The sequence below is a fragment of the Lotus japonicus genome, chromosome 3 (genome assembly GCF_012489685.1).
Source record: "Lotus japonicus ecotype B-129 chromosome 3, LjGifu_v1.2".
NCBI lineage: Eukaryota > Viridiplantae > Streptophyta > Magnoliopsida > Fabales > Fabaceae > Lotus > Lotus japonicus.
This window is the reverse complement of record NC_080043.1, coordinates 39251396-39269864: the sequence shown is the minus strand read 5'-3', so window position 1 is coordinate 39269864 and position 18469 is coordinate 39251396. Positions and strand designations below refer to the sequence as shown.

Below are 18469 nucleotides of genomic sequence, written 5' to 3'. Positions count from 1 at the left end.
TCTGCAGCGATGCGAGAGGTGGCCATACCAGACGGTATGACAAGCCTCGTGTTGGAGACGTACGACGGATGAACCAATCCGCAAGATCATCTGCTACGTGTCAACGTGAAGATGGCGATAAGCGCGGTTTCTGATGCGTTAAAGTGTAGAATGCTTCCATCCACATTCCGAGGCGCAGCAATGACCTAGTTTATGGCCCTACCACAGGGATCCATAAAGAAGTTCTGCGACTTTGCGTCGAAATTCCTGGGCCAGTTCTCTGTCGGCGAGGTCGAGGATCTGTTTCAGATTCGGCAGGAGGAGCGAGAGACGTTGAAGCAGTACGTGGAACGGTACAGCGCCGCGTCCGCAAGATTTGAAGAGGCGGAACCTCGGACATGCGTATGCGCTTTTAAGAGCGGATTGTCGTCAGGAAAGCTGAGCTGCGAGCTAGTTAGGAAACCAGCGCGTTCGATGACAGAGGTACGCACCCGAGCGAGAGACTACATCATGGAAGAAGAAGACGATGCATGTAAGAGAAAACGGTTGAAGGCGGCAAAGGCGTCGTTGGCAAGTAATGTGCTGAAGGTTAAGGAAGTTTGCCAATTAATTAAAGAATTCATGGGAAAGCGTTCTCGGTGGGAAACTAACTTTCACCGACGAAAGAGGCAGGGGGAACGCGGGCGATTAATCGGCAAAGTCACTCCTGGGGGCGACGGTTGTGGAAACAGGCGAGGGTGGCGAGTACGGAATTGACCCCTGGCACGACGTCAAGGGCCGGTCCAAGTGGTGTGAATATCACAACTTGGGGGGCCATAACACTAGTGACTGTTTATCTCTGAAGGCCAAATTAGGCGGTTGATCAAGGCGAGGCAACCACGGGTTGCAGGACATGGGTTGTACAGGGACAACATGAAGCGAGCGCCAAATGCAGGGGACTAGAAGATAAATATGGCGAGAGGAAAGGAAGCAGAGGAAGACGTCGACGACGGGGGAGGAGCGATAGCCAGAGCGGTTAATGCAATCACAGGGGGCCCTTACGGCGACAGCGTCACATCAGCGGCAAGGGAAAAGCGAGAACAGGCGGTGGCATCGGTCCAGGGATATCCAGCTCCATTTGGGTGCCAACATCCAGATATAGTAGTATCATCCGCAGATTTTGAGGGAATCAGGGCCCATACAGACGATCTGTTAGTGATAATGGTAAGAATTAATGGGTTCAATGTGCAGAGGGTGCTTTTGGACCAAGACAGCTCAGCAGATATCATCTACGGGGACGCGTTCGGACAGTTGGGGCTGAAGGACAAGGATTTGATGCCATACACAGGAAACCTGGTAGGTTTATCGGGAAAGCAGGTTCAGGTACGCGGCTATGTGGAGTTGGACATAGTTTTTGGAGTGGGCGAGGATGCTGAGCTCCTAAGGATAAGGTATCTGGTCCTACGGGTTGCAGCAGTTTATAACGTAATCATAGGACGAAACACTTTAAATCACATTTGACTGGTATGGGGCGGACGCCATGTTGCCCGTAGAAATAGACAACAGTTCTTGGCAAACAACACCGCGGTTTGAGGGCGAGAATTCTGCCAACATGGCGGTAGAGTTAGATTTGTTGTCGGAAACACACGATGAGGCTCGCATCAGAGAGGCTGCGATGAAGCAGCGAGCTGCGGCGAAGTATGACTCGAAAGTGCGACCGAGGGCGATGGAGGAGGGGGACCTGGTGCTGAAAAAACAAACCGGGAGCACTGGGAATAAGTTGAGTCCAATCTGGGAAGGCCCCTACAGAATTTTGATGGCCTTAGGAAAGGGGGCTTATCACCTGGAGAGCTTGGACGGAAGGCGAGTTCCACGTTCCTGGAACGCGGCGAGCCTGAAATACTATTACAGCTAAAGGATTGACAGGGAGTTGGTCTCGACGCGAGGATGATCAGTTAGGCGCGTCTCGCGAAGATTTAAGGTGTAAAAACAAAGACATATTCTTGTTCTCCATTTCGAGAGTTTGTTGGCCAAAGCACCTAAATGGTAAAAACAAAGACACGTTCTTGTTCTCCATATCGGGAGTTTGTTGACTATCACGTCTGATTGAAAATACAAAAGTTGTATCCAGCAATTTCAATCACACTAAATTGCGGCGAGAGCTAGGTGGGAAAAATTCTCTGAAGGTGGCGATCCCAACACGACCTTGAAGTCTAGGCATCGCTCCGGAAAAGCCGACGCAGCTCGCCGTCACTCGTCGGCGATGTGTGCGGATAAGCTTCTTATCCCAAAAGTCCCCCCGAAATATGGGCGCGCGAACATAACTAGGCATAAGTCTGGGTAAGCCTATATGGCCATTGGGTCCCTAGCAACAATAAGTCCTCGCCGGGGCAAAACCGGCGAGGCCACACCTGCTCTGACGGAAAATATTGGTGTGACGAAAGCCTCAGTTCAAAAATTGAGCAGAAGTCCTAGTTAAACAAAGCACACCATCAATGTCGTCAGACGTAATTCAGGAACAAGGGAACTATGGGGGTGTTAAGAGAAAAGAAAACTCCGGAATAGCGCTAAAACAAACACAAAACGTAAAGAAATAAAGTTGAATTGATCAAACTTGAAAGCAAAATACAAACAAAGAGTTTTAAACGAAATTAAAAGGTGCAAAACGTCACAATAACTTCAAACAAATTAATATTACACTTTTCTCTCTTATTCCACAGCGTCTCCAAGGTCAACGTGAGCGACTTCCGGCGGATCTTCCCGACCCACCAGTCCGGCAGGGGTAATCCTTTTGAAAACCCCCAGGGGTTCAAGGTTGACACTTGGATGGAGGTGCTTGACCTGGGCTTTACAAATTAGGAAGCCGCGGATACGCTCGTTGGCCGTCGCGAAAGCAGCTTATCTCCTTATCTGCTCTTCCAGGGCGACATCCTGGGCATCCTTCTCGGCCAAGAATTTGCATTTCGATTCCAAATCTGACCGGGCCTCAGCAAGTAACTCACCTTTGGTCGTCAGCCCTTCACGCAGATCGGCAATCTCCTTATCTTTAGCAGCAAGGTTTCCCTCTTGAGAAGCTATAATGGCCTCCTTGGCGCTAAGGTCCTTACGGAGTCCCTCAACCTGGTTCTCAAGTTCCTTCTCCTTCTCATCCGCCCCTACTTGTGCAAGCTTCGCTTCCGCAAGTTTTTTCTACATCTTCTTGGTCTTATCCACCTCAGTGGCTAACTGGGTGGACAACTTGGAGCAGGTCTCGTTAGCTTGAAGGTTGATGGAATGCAGCCTTTCCTTCTCTTGGCGGAGCCCCACAATCCTGGTGAGGGGCCGAGCATGCCAAGCCACCTGGGCGAACAGACAGCCGGCGCGAAGAAGACTTGACACAACTTCTTGGGCAACCTCCTGCGGGTTTTGGCTGGGAACTTCCCTCAATTTCTCAAGATAAGGGTGAGAGAGTAGGAAGGAGAAGGGATCGGCGGAAGAGCTGCTGGAGGGGTCCTTTGGGCGGTCCGAGGGAAGTTCCTTTTCCTCGCCGCCAACCTTGGGGGGTGGTGAATCACGAGCAGTCTGGACGGGCGGAGGAGACGGCGGGCGGTCAGAGGTCGGAGGCTGCTGGCCCGCCATCGAGGTCAAGGGGCAAGAGGTATCCACAGTAGGGGGAGTGTTCGCCTATCCATGATGATCGAGCACCAAGGAGTCACGTGTGCTATCCGAGACAGCCGGGGCGGGCGCAATGGGTCCCTCGCCCGCATCAATCAGAGGTGCGACTTGGGAGCCTGTTTCACCCAGTTTCTTTTTCTGGGGTGAGCCCTCGTTCATCGGCAAACTTCGCCTTTTCTCTCTAACTTGGGCCGGAGAAGGTGCCTTAACGTTCCCGGAGAGGAAGGCCTCCAGCAGTTCGGAAGTAGAAAACTTCATGTTCCCTAAAAAACAAAGGAAGGAATCGTTAGAAGCAAAGAAGATTAAGAGGAAGGAGTGAAGAGGGCGGTAAAAGGAAAAACCTAATCGAGGAAATAGTTTGGATCCTGGGGAAGCGCCAAGCAGGTCAGCGCAACTGAAAAGAGGAAGTTGGGATAAGACACCAATGGCGAAATTCTCTTGAGAGGAGGAGCGCGTTTCGAGGGAATTAGGCGTGGTTTTGGGACATTGTGTCCAATAAAAAGGGAAAAGGGCCTTCCCACCCTTCTGTGTAAACGACGTGGGGTAGGCAGGGTGGACGATGACCCGGAAGTACCTGCGGGCCAGGCAAGATTCGGGACCAACCTGGTAAGGGGCAAATCGTTCGCGGCCCGGCCTGGGCACCAGAATGACCCAACCATGGGTCTCCAGAGATTGGGGATCTGCTTCGAAGAAAAAAGAAAATAGGGCAAGGGAAGGCACCACATCAACGCTGCGACAGAGAATTTCAAAGCACTTCAGATAGGCCCAGGAGCAAGGGTGAAGTTGGCAAGGAGAAACGTTAATGTCACACAGCACTTGGGTGAGAAAGGGTGAAAAGGGAAGTTTAACACCAAGATCAAGAAACAAGTATTCAGATACAAAGAAGAAGTGGGAATACTTGGGGTCATTAAACACACGGTGTTGCCAAGGGCGATCTTGCTCTTGGCAGCCGGCGGTGCGAACGAGGCCCTCTAATAGCGGAGAACAGCAAAGCCCACTAGCCCTGTGGGCAAGGTCAGAAAAGGATTCTCTGGTAGAAAGTTCTGATGGTTGGTCAAGAACCCCCTGGTCAGGAGCCTCGGAGATGGGGGAAGGGAGAGTGGCAAAGGTTGCCAAGCGATGGGCTTTGATTTCCTCTACGGAGGAAAGGGCCCCTGCGGAAGGCATCGTAAAAATAGAAGGAGAAAGAAAGGATAAGAAACTAACCAGGAAATGACTGTGAGAAGAGGAGCAAGAGGGGCCGGAGCTTTGAGTTTGCAAGATCGGCAAAGGGAACCAGTGTGAGAGTGAGGAATGAATGTGAGAACAGTTGATGGAAAGAGGTAAATAATGGAAGGGGAAAGGATTTAAAGGCCGGGGAGAGTAGCGGTTGGGAAACCGTGCCTTGACGTGGCAGGGTAAAATGATTACTCAAGGGAGTGCGGCGCGAGTTTTGGGGAAAGGGAAAATAATGCATTGAACGAAAGGTTACAACAGTTGAAGCTTATTGGTTTAAATTCAAATTGTCAGGCTCTACTGTGATTCGAAAGGACGTTTCAAAGATAGCGGTTGAGATTCCTTGGATTCGCTGACTTTTGTCTCGCTTCAGGGCGCAACATGTGGCGAAGGCTCGACACATAACAAGGGGTCACGATTCAGGGCACGTGCGTAACTACGGCGGGGCGAGCAGATCCAGTATCGTCGTCACAAGCTTGCTTGTGGACTCAAGTCGCCAATGAAGCGTGACTAGGCGTTCAAAACTTTAAATTTTTAAACTTTAAATTACCAAGCCATGTTGGCAATTGCTCTTTATTTCCGTACCTTATTTTTTAGCACTAGTTAGCTTCTTATGGCCATCGTCTTGTTTCTTCTTGTTTAAAGACACACTTAACTCTCATGCTTTGAGCTCGGTGTCTTGTGGACTTGTGGACTGAGCGAGACTCCAGGGTCCCTCGCCTAGGAGCGCTGGCCTAAGGCGAGGAGCGGACCAGGGACTTGGGCCTTCATCCCGGAGGCCCAACGGGCCCATTAGAATGATTTAGAGGCGCTAAGCCCAACTGCCCCAACTATAAATAGGGGAGGGATACCAAATGTAAAGGACTCTTAGCTCATTTGAGAAATAACAAACTTGAAATTCAGTTACACTCTCTCTCTAAGCGGTTACGCTCTCATTCTCTCTAGGAATCTCACATCACTTCCCTTGCACCTTAGGTACTATACCTCATCTCGATGTTCATGAAGGAACATAAGCCATTGATATAGTTTAGGTGGTAGGATAAACCAATTTGGATTGGAAAACACTACATTCTATCATCACGTCCCTCATACAAAATCAACCTTCTTTAGTTAATTAAAAGAAAAGAACTGTGTAGTCTTCATCGCAGGAATAACTCATTCAAAACAATTTGTTAAATTTCTAAATCTAATTAGCATGTACAATTCATATGTGTTTCTGGTAAATTTGTGTATAACAGTAGTTTTCAATTTTTCATTACATTGTAGAGTAATATGTTACTTGTCCTTAAAAATAAATTGATCCTGGTATCAACATCTAACCGTTCAATTGAAATAGAGCTTCATTTCCCTTAAATAACATCTGCAGTTGAAGTTTTGTAAAAATTGACTGAGTCTTATAAATACAAAAGATAGACATTGAAAAACCTCACTAACTTAATAGGTTCATCCAACTTATCTCAACTTAAACAGGGTCCAATTTCTAGATATCAAATCTAAGCCTTTGGGAAATAAGAAAAAACCAAAATACAAAAGAAAAAAAAATAGTAAGAAATAGAGACAACCCTGTAAATTTATAATGAGTTTCCCCTCTTCAATTCTTTCTTTACAGACTATTTACATAGGTATAGAGAGTCCTGTTAATTCATCAGAGAAGTTCAACATGTACCCCCAACAAGTACCCATTAGAATCTTTTCTTTACCACATTTCTTTTCCTTAGGAAATAAACACCACTGCCATTTTGCCTATTTAGCTCAGTAATGCGATCATGAATCTCGCTAATTAGACCCTCAGAGTCTAGATTGTTGTCTGAAATGCACTGTAGAACACTTTTCAGGGTAGCAATTTCTTGATCTCTGGCCTTATCCTGAGTTAATATTCAAAATGTAACTACCATGTAACTATGAAGATAGAATATTTGAGAAACTAGAATTCGAAATAAGAAAAAATTAACCTTGATTTCAAGGGATTTGGTGTTCCTGCAACAGCTCTCAGAAATCAGTTTTGCATTCTGCGTGTATTCCCGCAAGAGATCAACTGGTTGACTCTGGTCTGCCAATTTAAATTCACAGATGAATCTAACAGCTTCAATATGCTGCTGCTTCTTAATAAGGGTCTGAACAAAATCTGCAGGATGCAAGAAATTTTAGTTCATGAAAACTGATTGCAGCCAGAAAATCAGTTCTAGTTAACCATGACTAAGCAAAAGGACTTAATTCAAAATTCCAAGCCAGGAAGTAAACACCTCAGACAATAGAAGTTTTCTCTTTGCTATGTATCAAATTTTAATTGAAGGGTTAGGAAAGAGAACAAGAGAAGTTAAAATGTGACAGAGAGACTGGTAACAAAAAGTAATTCAGTGAACATACCAGGGACCTTGTCGGCAAAACCCAGGTTCCGAAACAGCTCTACAGATTGCTTGTGATGAGCAGCAAATTCAAAAAGCTTTAAAACATCATCTTCACCAAAACAAGGAAGCAATCCGTAAATTGAAAGGAGGAGTAGAAAACACAGAACTAGCGAAGAGTTCTCAGTATTAGCTCTCATGTTAGCTTTCAGATCAATTGCTAGCTTCATTGCTTCTTCTCTCACATGAGGTTTAACATGTGGAGAGATTTGCATCAGTTGTTCTAGAAGAACAATGTGAGTGCTATCAAGAATTACAGCATTATCTCCCTCGGCACACGTTGGAATAAGGGGGTTCTGTATGATATCCAAAACGAGTTTTGATGGATCTGATGTTGCTTTGAGATTAGCTAGAATGTCATTTTCAAACGATTCAGGTTCATCTGCTTTCTCATTTGATAGGAACTGCAAACTTCTTCCATCAATGGAGGGACAAAATTGATTATCTGCATAAGATATAACTACAAATTTAGCTAGTAGTATTAGATATTTAAGCTCTTTCTTATTTGTAGAAGCATCCGTATATCAAGGTGATAATACCTTTTGATACTCAGTTAAAATAAATATCTTCATATCACTAATAGCAATACCAGTCCACCTGTGGTTTGTCAGGATAATGAACCAACATTGTAGCCCATAAGCTTCACACAGTTGCAATATATTTGAAAAACTAAAACTACATTAATCTACTAATCTATATCATATAGATTAGGGTTTAACATTAAGACACTTAGCTAAAGATACAATATCAGAGTTTTTCAATTTAAGAGCTTCAGAAAGTTTTAAAAAATGTGCCAAAAATATATTCTAATAAATTAGGCAGATCAGGTGACTAGAAATATCAAAGTCATTAAAAGAAACAGATGAAACGAAGTTGTTTCAATAAACTAGATAAAGAAGAATATTTACCCAATTCATTTTCATCTTCAAATGATTTTACTGATACTTCATTTCTCTTCTCGCTTCTTTCATCTGATTTGAGCTCCTTTACTTGTATTTCAAATTTCTCCATTTTTAATTCAAATTCCTTCACTCGATCTTCAAGTTGCTTCTCTTTTAAATTTAGCTCCTTCGATAGGCCTTCAAGTTGCTTCTCTTTTGATTTGAGCTCCTTCATTAGACTTTCAAAATGCTTCTTATTTGATTCAAGATCATTCACTTGTTCTACAAATTTCTCCTCTTTTGATTCAAACTCCACAGTTTGGCCTTTGAGTTGCTTCTCTTTTAACACAATTTTCTCCTCTCGACCTTCAAGTTGCTTCTTTTTTGACTCGAGCTCCTTTGCTTGGTTATTGAAATGGTTCTGTTTTGATTCAAGCTCTTCCAACTGGCCTTTAAATTTTTTTTCTTTTAATTCAAACTTCTTCACCTGACCTTCAAATTGCTTCTTTTTTGATTTGAGTTCCTTCTCTACTCTATCAAAATGCTTGTTTTTTGACTCAAGTTCCTTCTCTTGACCTATTAGCTGTTTCTCTTTTAACATGAGCTCCTTTAGTTGGTCTTCATGTTTCTTCTCTTTTGATTTGAGCACTTCCATTAGGCTTTCAAAATGCTTCTTTTTCAATTCCATATCCTTAACTTGTTCTACAAATTCCTCCTTTAGGCTTTCAGAATGCTTCTCTTTTGATTCAACACGCTTCACTTTTTCTACAAGTTCCTCCTCTTTTGATTCCAACTCCTTAACTTGGCCTTTAAGTTGCTTCTCTTTTAACTCAAGCTCCTCTACTCGGCCTTCAAGTTGCTCCTCTTTTGATATAAGCTCTTCCATTAGGCTTTCAAAATGCTTCTTTTTCAATTCCATATCCTTAACTTGTTCTACAAATTCCTCCTTTAGGCTTTCAAAATGCTTCGTTTTTGATTCAAGGTCCTTCACTTGTTCTACAAATTCCCCCTCTTTTGATTCTACCTCATTAACTTGGTCTTTAAGTTGCTTATCTTTTAACTCAAGCTCCTCCACTCGGCCTTCAAGTTGCTTTGCTTTTGATTTGAACTCCTCCATTAGGCTTTCAAAATGCTTCTCTTTTGATTCAACACGCTTCACTTTTTCTACAAGTTCCTCCTCTTTTGATTCCAACTCCTTAACTTGGCCTTTAATTTGCTTCTCTTTTAACTCAAGCTCCTCCGCTCGGCCTTCAAGTTGCTCCTCTTTTGATTTGAGCTCCTCCATTAGGCTTTCAAAATGCTTCTTTTTGGATTCAACATCCTTCATTTGTTCTACAAATTCCTTTTCTTTTAAGTTTACCTCCTTCTCACGGCCCTCAAGTTGCATCTCCATTGACTCAAGCTCCTTCATCTGGCCATCAAGTTGCTTCTTCATTGTCTCCAAGTCCTTTTTCATTTGAGCATGCTGACCAGTTTTTGTTGAGATTTCCTGAAGTAACTTCTTTCTTTCTGACTGTAGTTCTTTTTCATGTCCATCAATTAACTTTTTTGTTGCATCAAGCTCTTCCTCTTTGGTCTTGAGTTCCGCAGTACATTGAGCAATCTTTTGGCAAAGAACCTCAAGTTCCTCTTCCTTTCCTTCCCGTTCTTTATTCATCTTATGCATGACTTGATGAATTTCTACCTCTTTTGTCTTGAGCTGTAGCTCGCGCTCTCTAACCAAGTCCTCCATCAAATTATGCAGTGTTTCCCTGGTCACAAAATCGCAGACACATTCTTCAATTTTCATCTGCAGCGAGTGCAATCTCTGCTCTTCTACTTGCCTCTTCCTTTGGCATTCCTCAAATGATCTTTCTACCAAGGCAAGTTCTTTGTCTATGAACTTCTTCAACATGGATAATGAATGATCAGCTGATACGGCCGTCTTTTTCACTATGGAGGAAAAAGCAATATCATCATCATCACCATCATCATCATCATCATCATATGAAGACAACTTTGATTTCTTAACCAAATTGTGTGAGGATTCACTGTTATCTAATGGTCTCTTAACAGGCAATGTAGTAGGATCATCAAAGTTACTGCTAGATGTTCCCATATCAGAAATCTGGATAGGGATATCATCATCAATTCCAAAATCAGAACCAGTTAACAAATTTGGTTCACCAGAAGCCTCAGCAGCCATGATTCAACTATGGAAAGCTTTGGCAATGGTGTGTATACCACATAAAAATCCTGGGAGCAAAAAAAGAAACTTCCTTTAAGAAAGTTCTAGATGAAAAATCAAGTATTACAACAATAAACTTCCAAAGTAAACCTAAACACCAATAAAATGACATTTCAACTATGAATCACACAACAAAACAAGGGAAAACAACATCTTGCACTACAGAAGCTAGTAAATATATCATAATCATCATCATTATTGTTGGAAATGCACCTACTTTGTGTAAAAACAATGCTGAAAATATGAAACTATCATAATACATGAAGATGTTTTGGTACAAAATGAGGGGAAAACAGAGTGTTACTCACAAAGGGGTCTCAAAATGAGTTGTGCTTTGAGCTTTGTGTTGATCAGCAGCTGAATCAAAAGAAATGGAGGCACCCCAGAAGCAAAAAATTGAAGAAAAAGACAAAAAGGTGGCAGCTTTGAAGGTAGAATTTGTGTTCACAGTGTGTGGAGAATGAAGAAGCAATGAGGAAGAAAGAAGAGAAGAACAGGACAACAGGTTCAAACTTTGCTAAACAACGTTGTGGGTAATGGCAGTGGGGTCCACGAAAATTGAAACTTTTTGAATCAAAAGTTGATCAATGCTAATATGCTATGGCATGTGAGAAAGATGTTCAGTTCAGTGTTGAGTAGGTAGCAGCACTTACTGAGTATCAATGAAAGGGAATAAAAACAGAGTCTACTGAAAATCATGATCAGAGTATATCTACCTATTTTTGGTTTGGCTACATAGGTGTTGGCGTGAGTAACAATATAAAGTTATTAATGTGAGATTCCATCCAATCCAATTAAATAAATAAAGAGAAAATTTACTTTCTTTCTCCTTTCTCTTTATCTTTTTTTTCGATACATCCGAAACTACTCCTTTCTCTCTATCAAAATAATGTGTGAATTTAAGTATTTAACTATTTTTTTTTCTTTTCTACATAGTTGAGTGAGGTTCCTCCTCTCAACTTTTCTATTTACTAAATCTCTTTTCACATATTCGGTTCTACCAAACAAAGCGGTAAGGAAGATAGATGTCAAATGATTCATCAATTTTTTCAGTATGGAGAGAAATTTTTTATAGAATTAAAAGTGAAACTATAATTCAATATTTTGTAAATATGAAAAATCTCTAAGAAATTAATACTTTTAATAACACTAGCCAAGTTGTTAAGACTATAAATTTATGCGTATAATGCCCCCAAAACATAAAATTTATGGATTCGTCGCTGCGTAAAAGAGAGAATGTCTCAAATAGGGTAGAAGCCCCTATGAAATAGGAAGAAGCCACATGAGGGGGGATGAGGGGTTAAAAGCTCCCGTCATGCAAGAGATAGGGGAGATGTGAAAAAACAATTGTTGTTGGCCAAGAAAGAAAGAAGCTTGTAACGTTATTGTTCCAAGAGAGCAAGCTATTATTTGCTAGAACTCCGCCAAGTCTACCGAAGATAACAGCGATCTAGATGCAGATTCAATCTAAATAATAGATTGGCCTAGTGATAGGTTCGAGTCCCGGTTTGATCGGTCGAGTTGAGTTTCATAACATAGATTTAAACTCACTTTTCTTTCAACTCAATTTCACATTTTTTTGTTATTGCTCACCTCTTTTTCTATCACATCAATCATCATATCTCTCATTTCTCTTTATTTATTTCATTTCAGTTTAGGTGGAGGTGAAAATGAGGTCAAACAAAAATTCATTGACAAACATTATTGGTTGATGAATAAACTGTTATCTTCTATTTGAATAAATTATCCTAGTTTCAACATCTATTGATCCAAATGATAAGAAAATTGATTTCTCTACTTGGATATCTTAAATCCAAGTGTTACAAATGAGAAAAAAAGAAGACTTCACCCCAGATGCTTGCTGTGTTACAAATGAGATTTTATCTTAAATTCATAAAAGATGCTTGCTGTAGTGAGCTTCACTGAGAGGAACAGCACTCAAAATAAACGTAAATATTAAGATTATGTTTATCTTTTGCTAGGAATAAATAAATACTACTTCTTTTGACCTTTGATCTATATATGTGAAAGATGAAAAAAAATTCAGAGTTTGAGTCAAAGTTAGACACAAATCAATTATTGTGAAGAATATGGCAGATGTTTGTCCTAATTTTCTGCAAATAATCAGTTTTCATGTCTTATGATGAATGCCTTTTTGTAAAATTGATCCTGGCATCAACACCTATCAGTTCAAATGAGAGGGCTTTACAAAAGATAATCCAAATTCACAGTTCTTTCTACAGATGCAGATGTTAGAGAAAACAAACCAGAAAGGAAAGATAATCTACAGATGCACATGTTAACTGAAATAAATACATCAAAACATCTATTTGACTTTTATATGCTGCTACTTTCTGCAAAGCTTATGTTACCTTGGGCAAAGCCATGGAAAGTTTACTTATTGTACAGGAGATACACTGGCTTATATAGCACTGCTATGTGCACAACTAACTGATAACAGTGCTAACAAAATGACCAAAACAAAATAGTAAAACTAACTTTCTGTTTTAACTAACTTCACTCTATTATCATTATCATCTAACAACTACAATAACTTCTCTTAGAAGCTATCACTTGCTATCACAAAAGATCTTTGGCAAAAAAATCTACACAGATTGCTGAATCCTCACAACACTTGCATCTGCAATTCCACCCATCCCTGCCACCTCCACACTAGCTGAGTTTTTGTGTAGGATTGCGGGCTGAGTCTAGGCATCATCATGGGTAGTAAGGATACTTACAAGCTGATTCAAATTTGCAACTGTAATGCGAGCAGACGTTCTGGTCGGGCCTCAGAGGCAGACCCTTGTCACTGAGGTTTTGTAGAGGCAGACAATCAGATTTAGATTTGCAATCCCCAGTTTCTAAATAGCTCCTGCATTCAGGTTCACCAGACCTTTCTGGAAATTCTTCTTCTGAAATCTTTTTTTGATGGTCATTCGTTTCGGTTGCTGGGTTGGTCATGCTCCTCTCAGATGCCTGATCAAAACTGTTCCCTCTGGTGTGGATATACCAACAATCTTTTCCATACTTACAAACCCCATATCTTTGATAGTACCTGCATACTTCTGTTGATCTTTCTGTTGCTTCTTTGCAATCCCCAGTTTTTAAATAGTTCCGGCATTCAGGTTCACCAGGCCTTTCTGGCAACTCTTCTTCAACTAAAATCTGCTTTTGACGGACATTCGTTTCGGTTGCTGGGTTGTTCATGCTCCTCTCAGATGCCTGATCAGAACTGTTACCTCTTGTGTGGATATACCGACAAGCTTTTCCAAACTTACAAAACCCATACCTTTGATAATTCTTGCATACTTCTGTTGATCTTTCTGTTGCTTCTTTGCAATCCCCAGTTTTTAAATAGTTCTGGCATTCAGGTTCACCAGGCCTTTCTGGCAACTCTTCTTCAACTGAAATCTGCTTTTGACGGACATTCGTTTCGGTTGCTGGGTTGTTCATGCTCCTCTCAGATGCCTGATCAGAACTGTTTCCTCTTGTGTGGATATACCAACAAGCTTTTCCATACTTACAAACCCCATACCTTTGATAATTCCTGCATACTTCTGTTGATCTTTCTGTTGCTTCTCCAGCCTTCTCCTTAACAGCCTGGCTTCTCCTCCTAATGGAGTGGTTAAACCTGCAACTGGATCCAAACTTGCAACTCCCAGTCTTCATGTAGATTAAACAATCTTCAGCACATCCTTCACCTTTACCAGATTCCTGATCGTTAAAGTCTAAATCTTTCTCACGAGTTTCAGCGTCCCCCTCATCCGCACCCTTGAAATCAAACTTGTTCTGAAGCTCTCCACCAAGTGCGCCCTCCTTCGCCGCGTGGTTGAGATCTGAGGACTGAGGATGAGCATGGGGAGAAGGCTCAGAACTACTCAGTTGTTGTTGTTGCGGAACGTCACCATAGGAAACTGCAGCAGCTGACTTGGACTCAGACGGTTCCATTCCTCTTCCACATTTCGAACCCTAATAACGGAAATGATTTTTATTGATCACACACATAGGGAATGAATAATTATTTTTGTTATCATAGTATGTAATATCTGAACTAAGGTATAGACAATCCTGTTAATTCATCAAAAAGTTTAATATGTATGCCAACTAGTGTCTATTAGCAAGTTTTCTTTACCACATTTCTTTTCCTTAGGTTGTTGCACATTTTGAGGATGGACCAGGTTCCAGTACAAACACTACTTCTGTTTCGCCTATTTAGCTCAAGAATGCGATCTTGAATCTCATTAAGTAGACCCTCAGATTCTAACTTGTTGTCTGAAATCGACAGTAGAACATTTGTCAAAGTGGCAACTTCTTGATCTCTGGCCTTATCCTGAGTTCATATTCAACATATATATAGGTAACTATTATGTAATTATGAAGATAGACTATTTGATAGGATTTGAATCCGAAAATATTAACCTGGATTTCAAGGGAGGTGGTGTTCTCAGAAACCAGTTTTGCATTCTGTATGTGATCCCACAAGAGATCGACAGGCTGATTCTTGTCAGCCAATTTAAATGCACAGATGAATCTAACAGCTTCAATATGTTGCTCCTTCTTAACAAGGTTCTGAATGAAATCTGCAGCATGCAAGAATGGCTGTGAAATTAATTAACTAATTTGGATCCTCTACAGCAGAGGCTCTCTTCCTTCCAGCTCAACTCTAGGCCCTTATTTTTGTAATCAATGGCTAGGGTTATTCTAAATAAAGAACAGCTTACTAAATTGAAGAATTTATGATGATTCAATAGATGCAGAGGCAGCAGAGAATCTGAATTCAATATTAACACATTTGATATATGATATAACCTATTGTTGAGTGAGATGAAAATAAGTTAAGTATAGTGGCTCTGTCACAGAAAGAAACAGAGATATTGTTGGCAAAAAGGTAATTCAGTGAACATACCAGAGCTTTTGCCTGCAAATTTTAAAAGCTTTAAAACTTCTTCTTCATCAAAGAAAGGAACCAATCCATATATTGACAGAAGGAGTAGAAATCCGAGAATCTCCAAAGGATTTTTAGAACTTGTTCTCATGTTACCTTCCAAATCAAGTGCAAGCTTCATTGCTTCTACTCTTACACAAGGTTTAATATGTGGTGAGATTCTCAAAAGTTGTTTGAGCAGAAAGATGTGGCTGCTATCCATAATAAAAGCTTTTTCTTTGTTCTTAAACAGCGGAACAATGGGCTTTTGTATTATATCCAAGACAACTTTTGCTGGATCCGATGTTGCTTCAAGATCAACTAGAATCCGATGGTCAGGCAGTTCAGGTTCATCTGTAAGATGTAACTGCATATTTAGCTAGCAGATATTTAAAGTTATAAACTTTTTTATAATTATAGAAGCATCAGTAAATCAAGGTGATATAGGAATTTTAAAAAATAGAACATAACATGAAACAATGAAAATTTTCTCCAAGGTTGAAATGCAAAGGGACTGTGGAAAACCCATTCTATAGTTACAATTAATATCACTATATCACTATAGATGAAGCAATAAAAAGTTAGTTGCAATATGCACCAATAGGACTTCAAGTGCCCCTGTGGTTTGTCAAGATAATGAACCATCATTGAAACCCGTAAAGCCTCACACAGTTTCGATATAGTTGAAAAATCAAAACTACCATAATCTACTAATCTATATGTTCCAGTAACAGAGTTTTCTAGAGATACAACATCAGAGTTTTACAATTCAAGAGCTTCTGAAAATGTTTAAAATGGGCAAAACAATAGATCTTAATAATTTTGGAAATGCATGTCTCCATGCTCGTGCATGTTGTGGATATGAAAACTAGAGAAGCTTTTTAACTTGACTAACAATACAAATTAGGCAGATCAGGTGACTAGAAATATCAACATCATTAAAAGAAACATATGAAATAAAGTTGTTTCAATAAACTGGATAAAGAAGAATATTTACCCAATTCATTTTCCTCTTTAAATGATTTTACTGGTAATTCATTTTGCTTCTCTCTTCTCTCATCTGATTTGAGCTCCTTTGCTTGGCTTTCAAATTTCTCCTTTTTTAATTCAAACACCTTCACCTGACCTTCAAAATGCTTGTTTTTTAATTCAAGCTCCTTCTCTTGACCTATCAGTTGTTTCTCTTTTAACTTGAGCTCCTGTAGTTGCTCTTCAAGATGCTTTCTTTTTGACTCAAGATCCTTTGCTTGGCGACTAAATTCCTCTTCTTTTAACTTAAACTCCTCCACTCCAACTTCAAGTTTCGCCTGTATTGACCCAAGCTCCGTAAGCCGACCTTTAATTTGATTGTTCATCAAGTCAAATTTCTTCTCTTGAAAAGTCCTTTCTGAGATTACCCTATCTAACTTCTTCCTTTCTGACTCATGTTCTTTTGCTTGTCCATCAATTAACTTCTTTATTGCATCAAGCTCTTCCTCTTTGGTCTTGAGTTGTAGCTCGCGCTCTCTAATCAAGTCCTCCATCAAACCATGCAGTGTTTCGTTCTGGACAAAATCACAGACACAATCTTCAATTTTCTTCTGCATTTTCTTGTAAACTTCATTGATTTTTCTAATACAAGCAACTTTCTTTTTCTTATTTTGAAGTGCTATGGTGCAGTACTCAATCTCTCTCTCCAGGGAGTCCAATATATCATCAGCATCATCCTCATCATCATATGAAGACAATTTTGATTTCTTAACAGAAGCGTCAGGAGATTTACTGTTATCTAATGCTAATGCTCTCTTCCTCACTACTGAACGGCCTTGATTTTCCTCAAATGTGGGGTGCTGCTTCAAAGTCACTCTCCCACCATCTCCAAAATCTGAACCTCTTAACAAATTTGGGTCACCAGAAGTCTCAGCAGCCATGATTCAACTATGGAAAGCTTTGGAAATAGTATGTAAACCACATAAAAATTCTGGGAAAACAAAAAAATTCTTCCTTTAAGAAAGTTCTGGATGAAAAATCAAGTCTTTATTACAATAAACTTTCAAAACAAACCTAAACACCAAGAAAATAGAAATTTTCAACTATGAATCACACAACAAAACAAGGGAAAACAGGATCATGCACTACAGAGCTAGTAAATGTATCATCATCAACATCATTAATGTTTGAAATGCACATACTTTATGTAAAAAAAATGCCTGAAAATATGAAACTATCATCATGCATGAAGATGTTGAGGTATAAAATGAGGGGAAAACTCACAGAGGGGCCTCAAAAAGCAAAGCTCATTTCCATGCTTTGAGTTCCAACTCTGTGTTGATCCACTGGAGAATCAAAAGAAAGGGGACACCCCAGAAACAAAAAGTGGAAGAGGAAGATGAAAAGGTCCAAGCTTTGTAGAATTATTGTTCACAGTGTGGGAGTGCATAAGAGGAAATGAGGAAGAAGAGAAGAAATACCAAACGTTTTGGTGGTATGGTAATAGATAGTAACACTCTCAATGAAAATGAAAATGAAAAGTTGAATTTATAGGCTAAAATTATCACTCCCTCTTTTTCCATTTTCTATAATAATCCCCAAAAAGTATTGTACTCTTCTATATATCTCAATTGCAAAAAAAATCTTTGTTTTCAATTTCAAAGTTTTAGTTACCACCTACCACTAATTACTAGTCATCCAATTAATTACTAGTGAGAGAAAATGACAAAGGGTAAATATGAAAGAATATATGTATTTTTTAAAACCAATACATTAATTAGACATATTTAGTGCTTTCTTAATAAACGTAATTTTTTGTATTAGGTGTTATAAAATGGAAGTATGGAGTGTACATAATAACTTAATTTTAGAGTAAGAGAAATTATTTAGTGACTGAATTATTATTTATTGAGTAAAATACACTCACCCCCTCAAGGTTTGCAAAAATGACACTCCACCCCATTCTTTTTTAAAATCTACACTCCACCCTATTTTTTATAAAGGCAAAATTTAGTGATGAAAACAAATTCGTCACTAATAAAAAATAATTACTAATTAGTTAAAATTTAAATAAATTTAATGCATATACACTATCATACATTAATTTATGAAAATAATTTTACTGAATTAAATTTAAAAAAATCATCAACTTTGTCTGTTGAGTCCACGTCTCATCTATCTCCAAATCATATTTCTCACCACAAACGTTCACCACCAAGCCTTTGCTCCCTTT

At 40.1% G+C, this 18469-nt stretch overlaps 1 protein-coding gene across 1 annotated transcript; it reads right to left on the bottom strand.

Annotated features, from left to right (window-relative positions):
- Nucleotides 1-6154: 6154 nt before the first annotated feature.
- On the bottom strand, nucleotides 6155-17729 carry LOC130744118 (uncharacterized). Its single transcript, XM_057596309.1, has 10 exons — nucleotides 17521-17729; nucleotides 16265-17227; nucleotides 15250-15621; nucleotides 14763-14923; nucleotides 14476-14673; nucleotides 13062-14312; nucleotides 8141-10301; nucleotides 7195-7677; nucleotides 6780-6952; nucleotides 6155-6692 (listed from the first exon to the last, which is right to left on the bottom strand). The coding sequence occupies exons 2-10, from the start codon at nucleotides 17175-17177 to the stop codon at nucleotides 6510-6512; spliced, it is 5895 nt and encodes a 1964-aa protein (XP_057452292.1). The 5' UTR covers nucleotides 17178-17227; nucleotides 17521-17729; the 3' UTR covers nucleotides 6155-6509.
- Nucleotides 17730-18469: the final 740 nt, after the last annotated feature.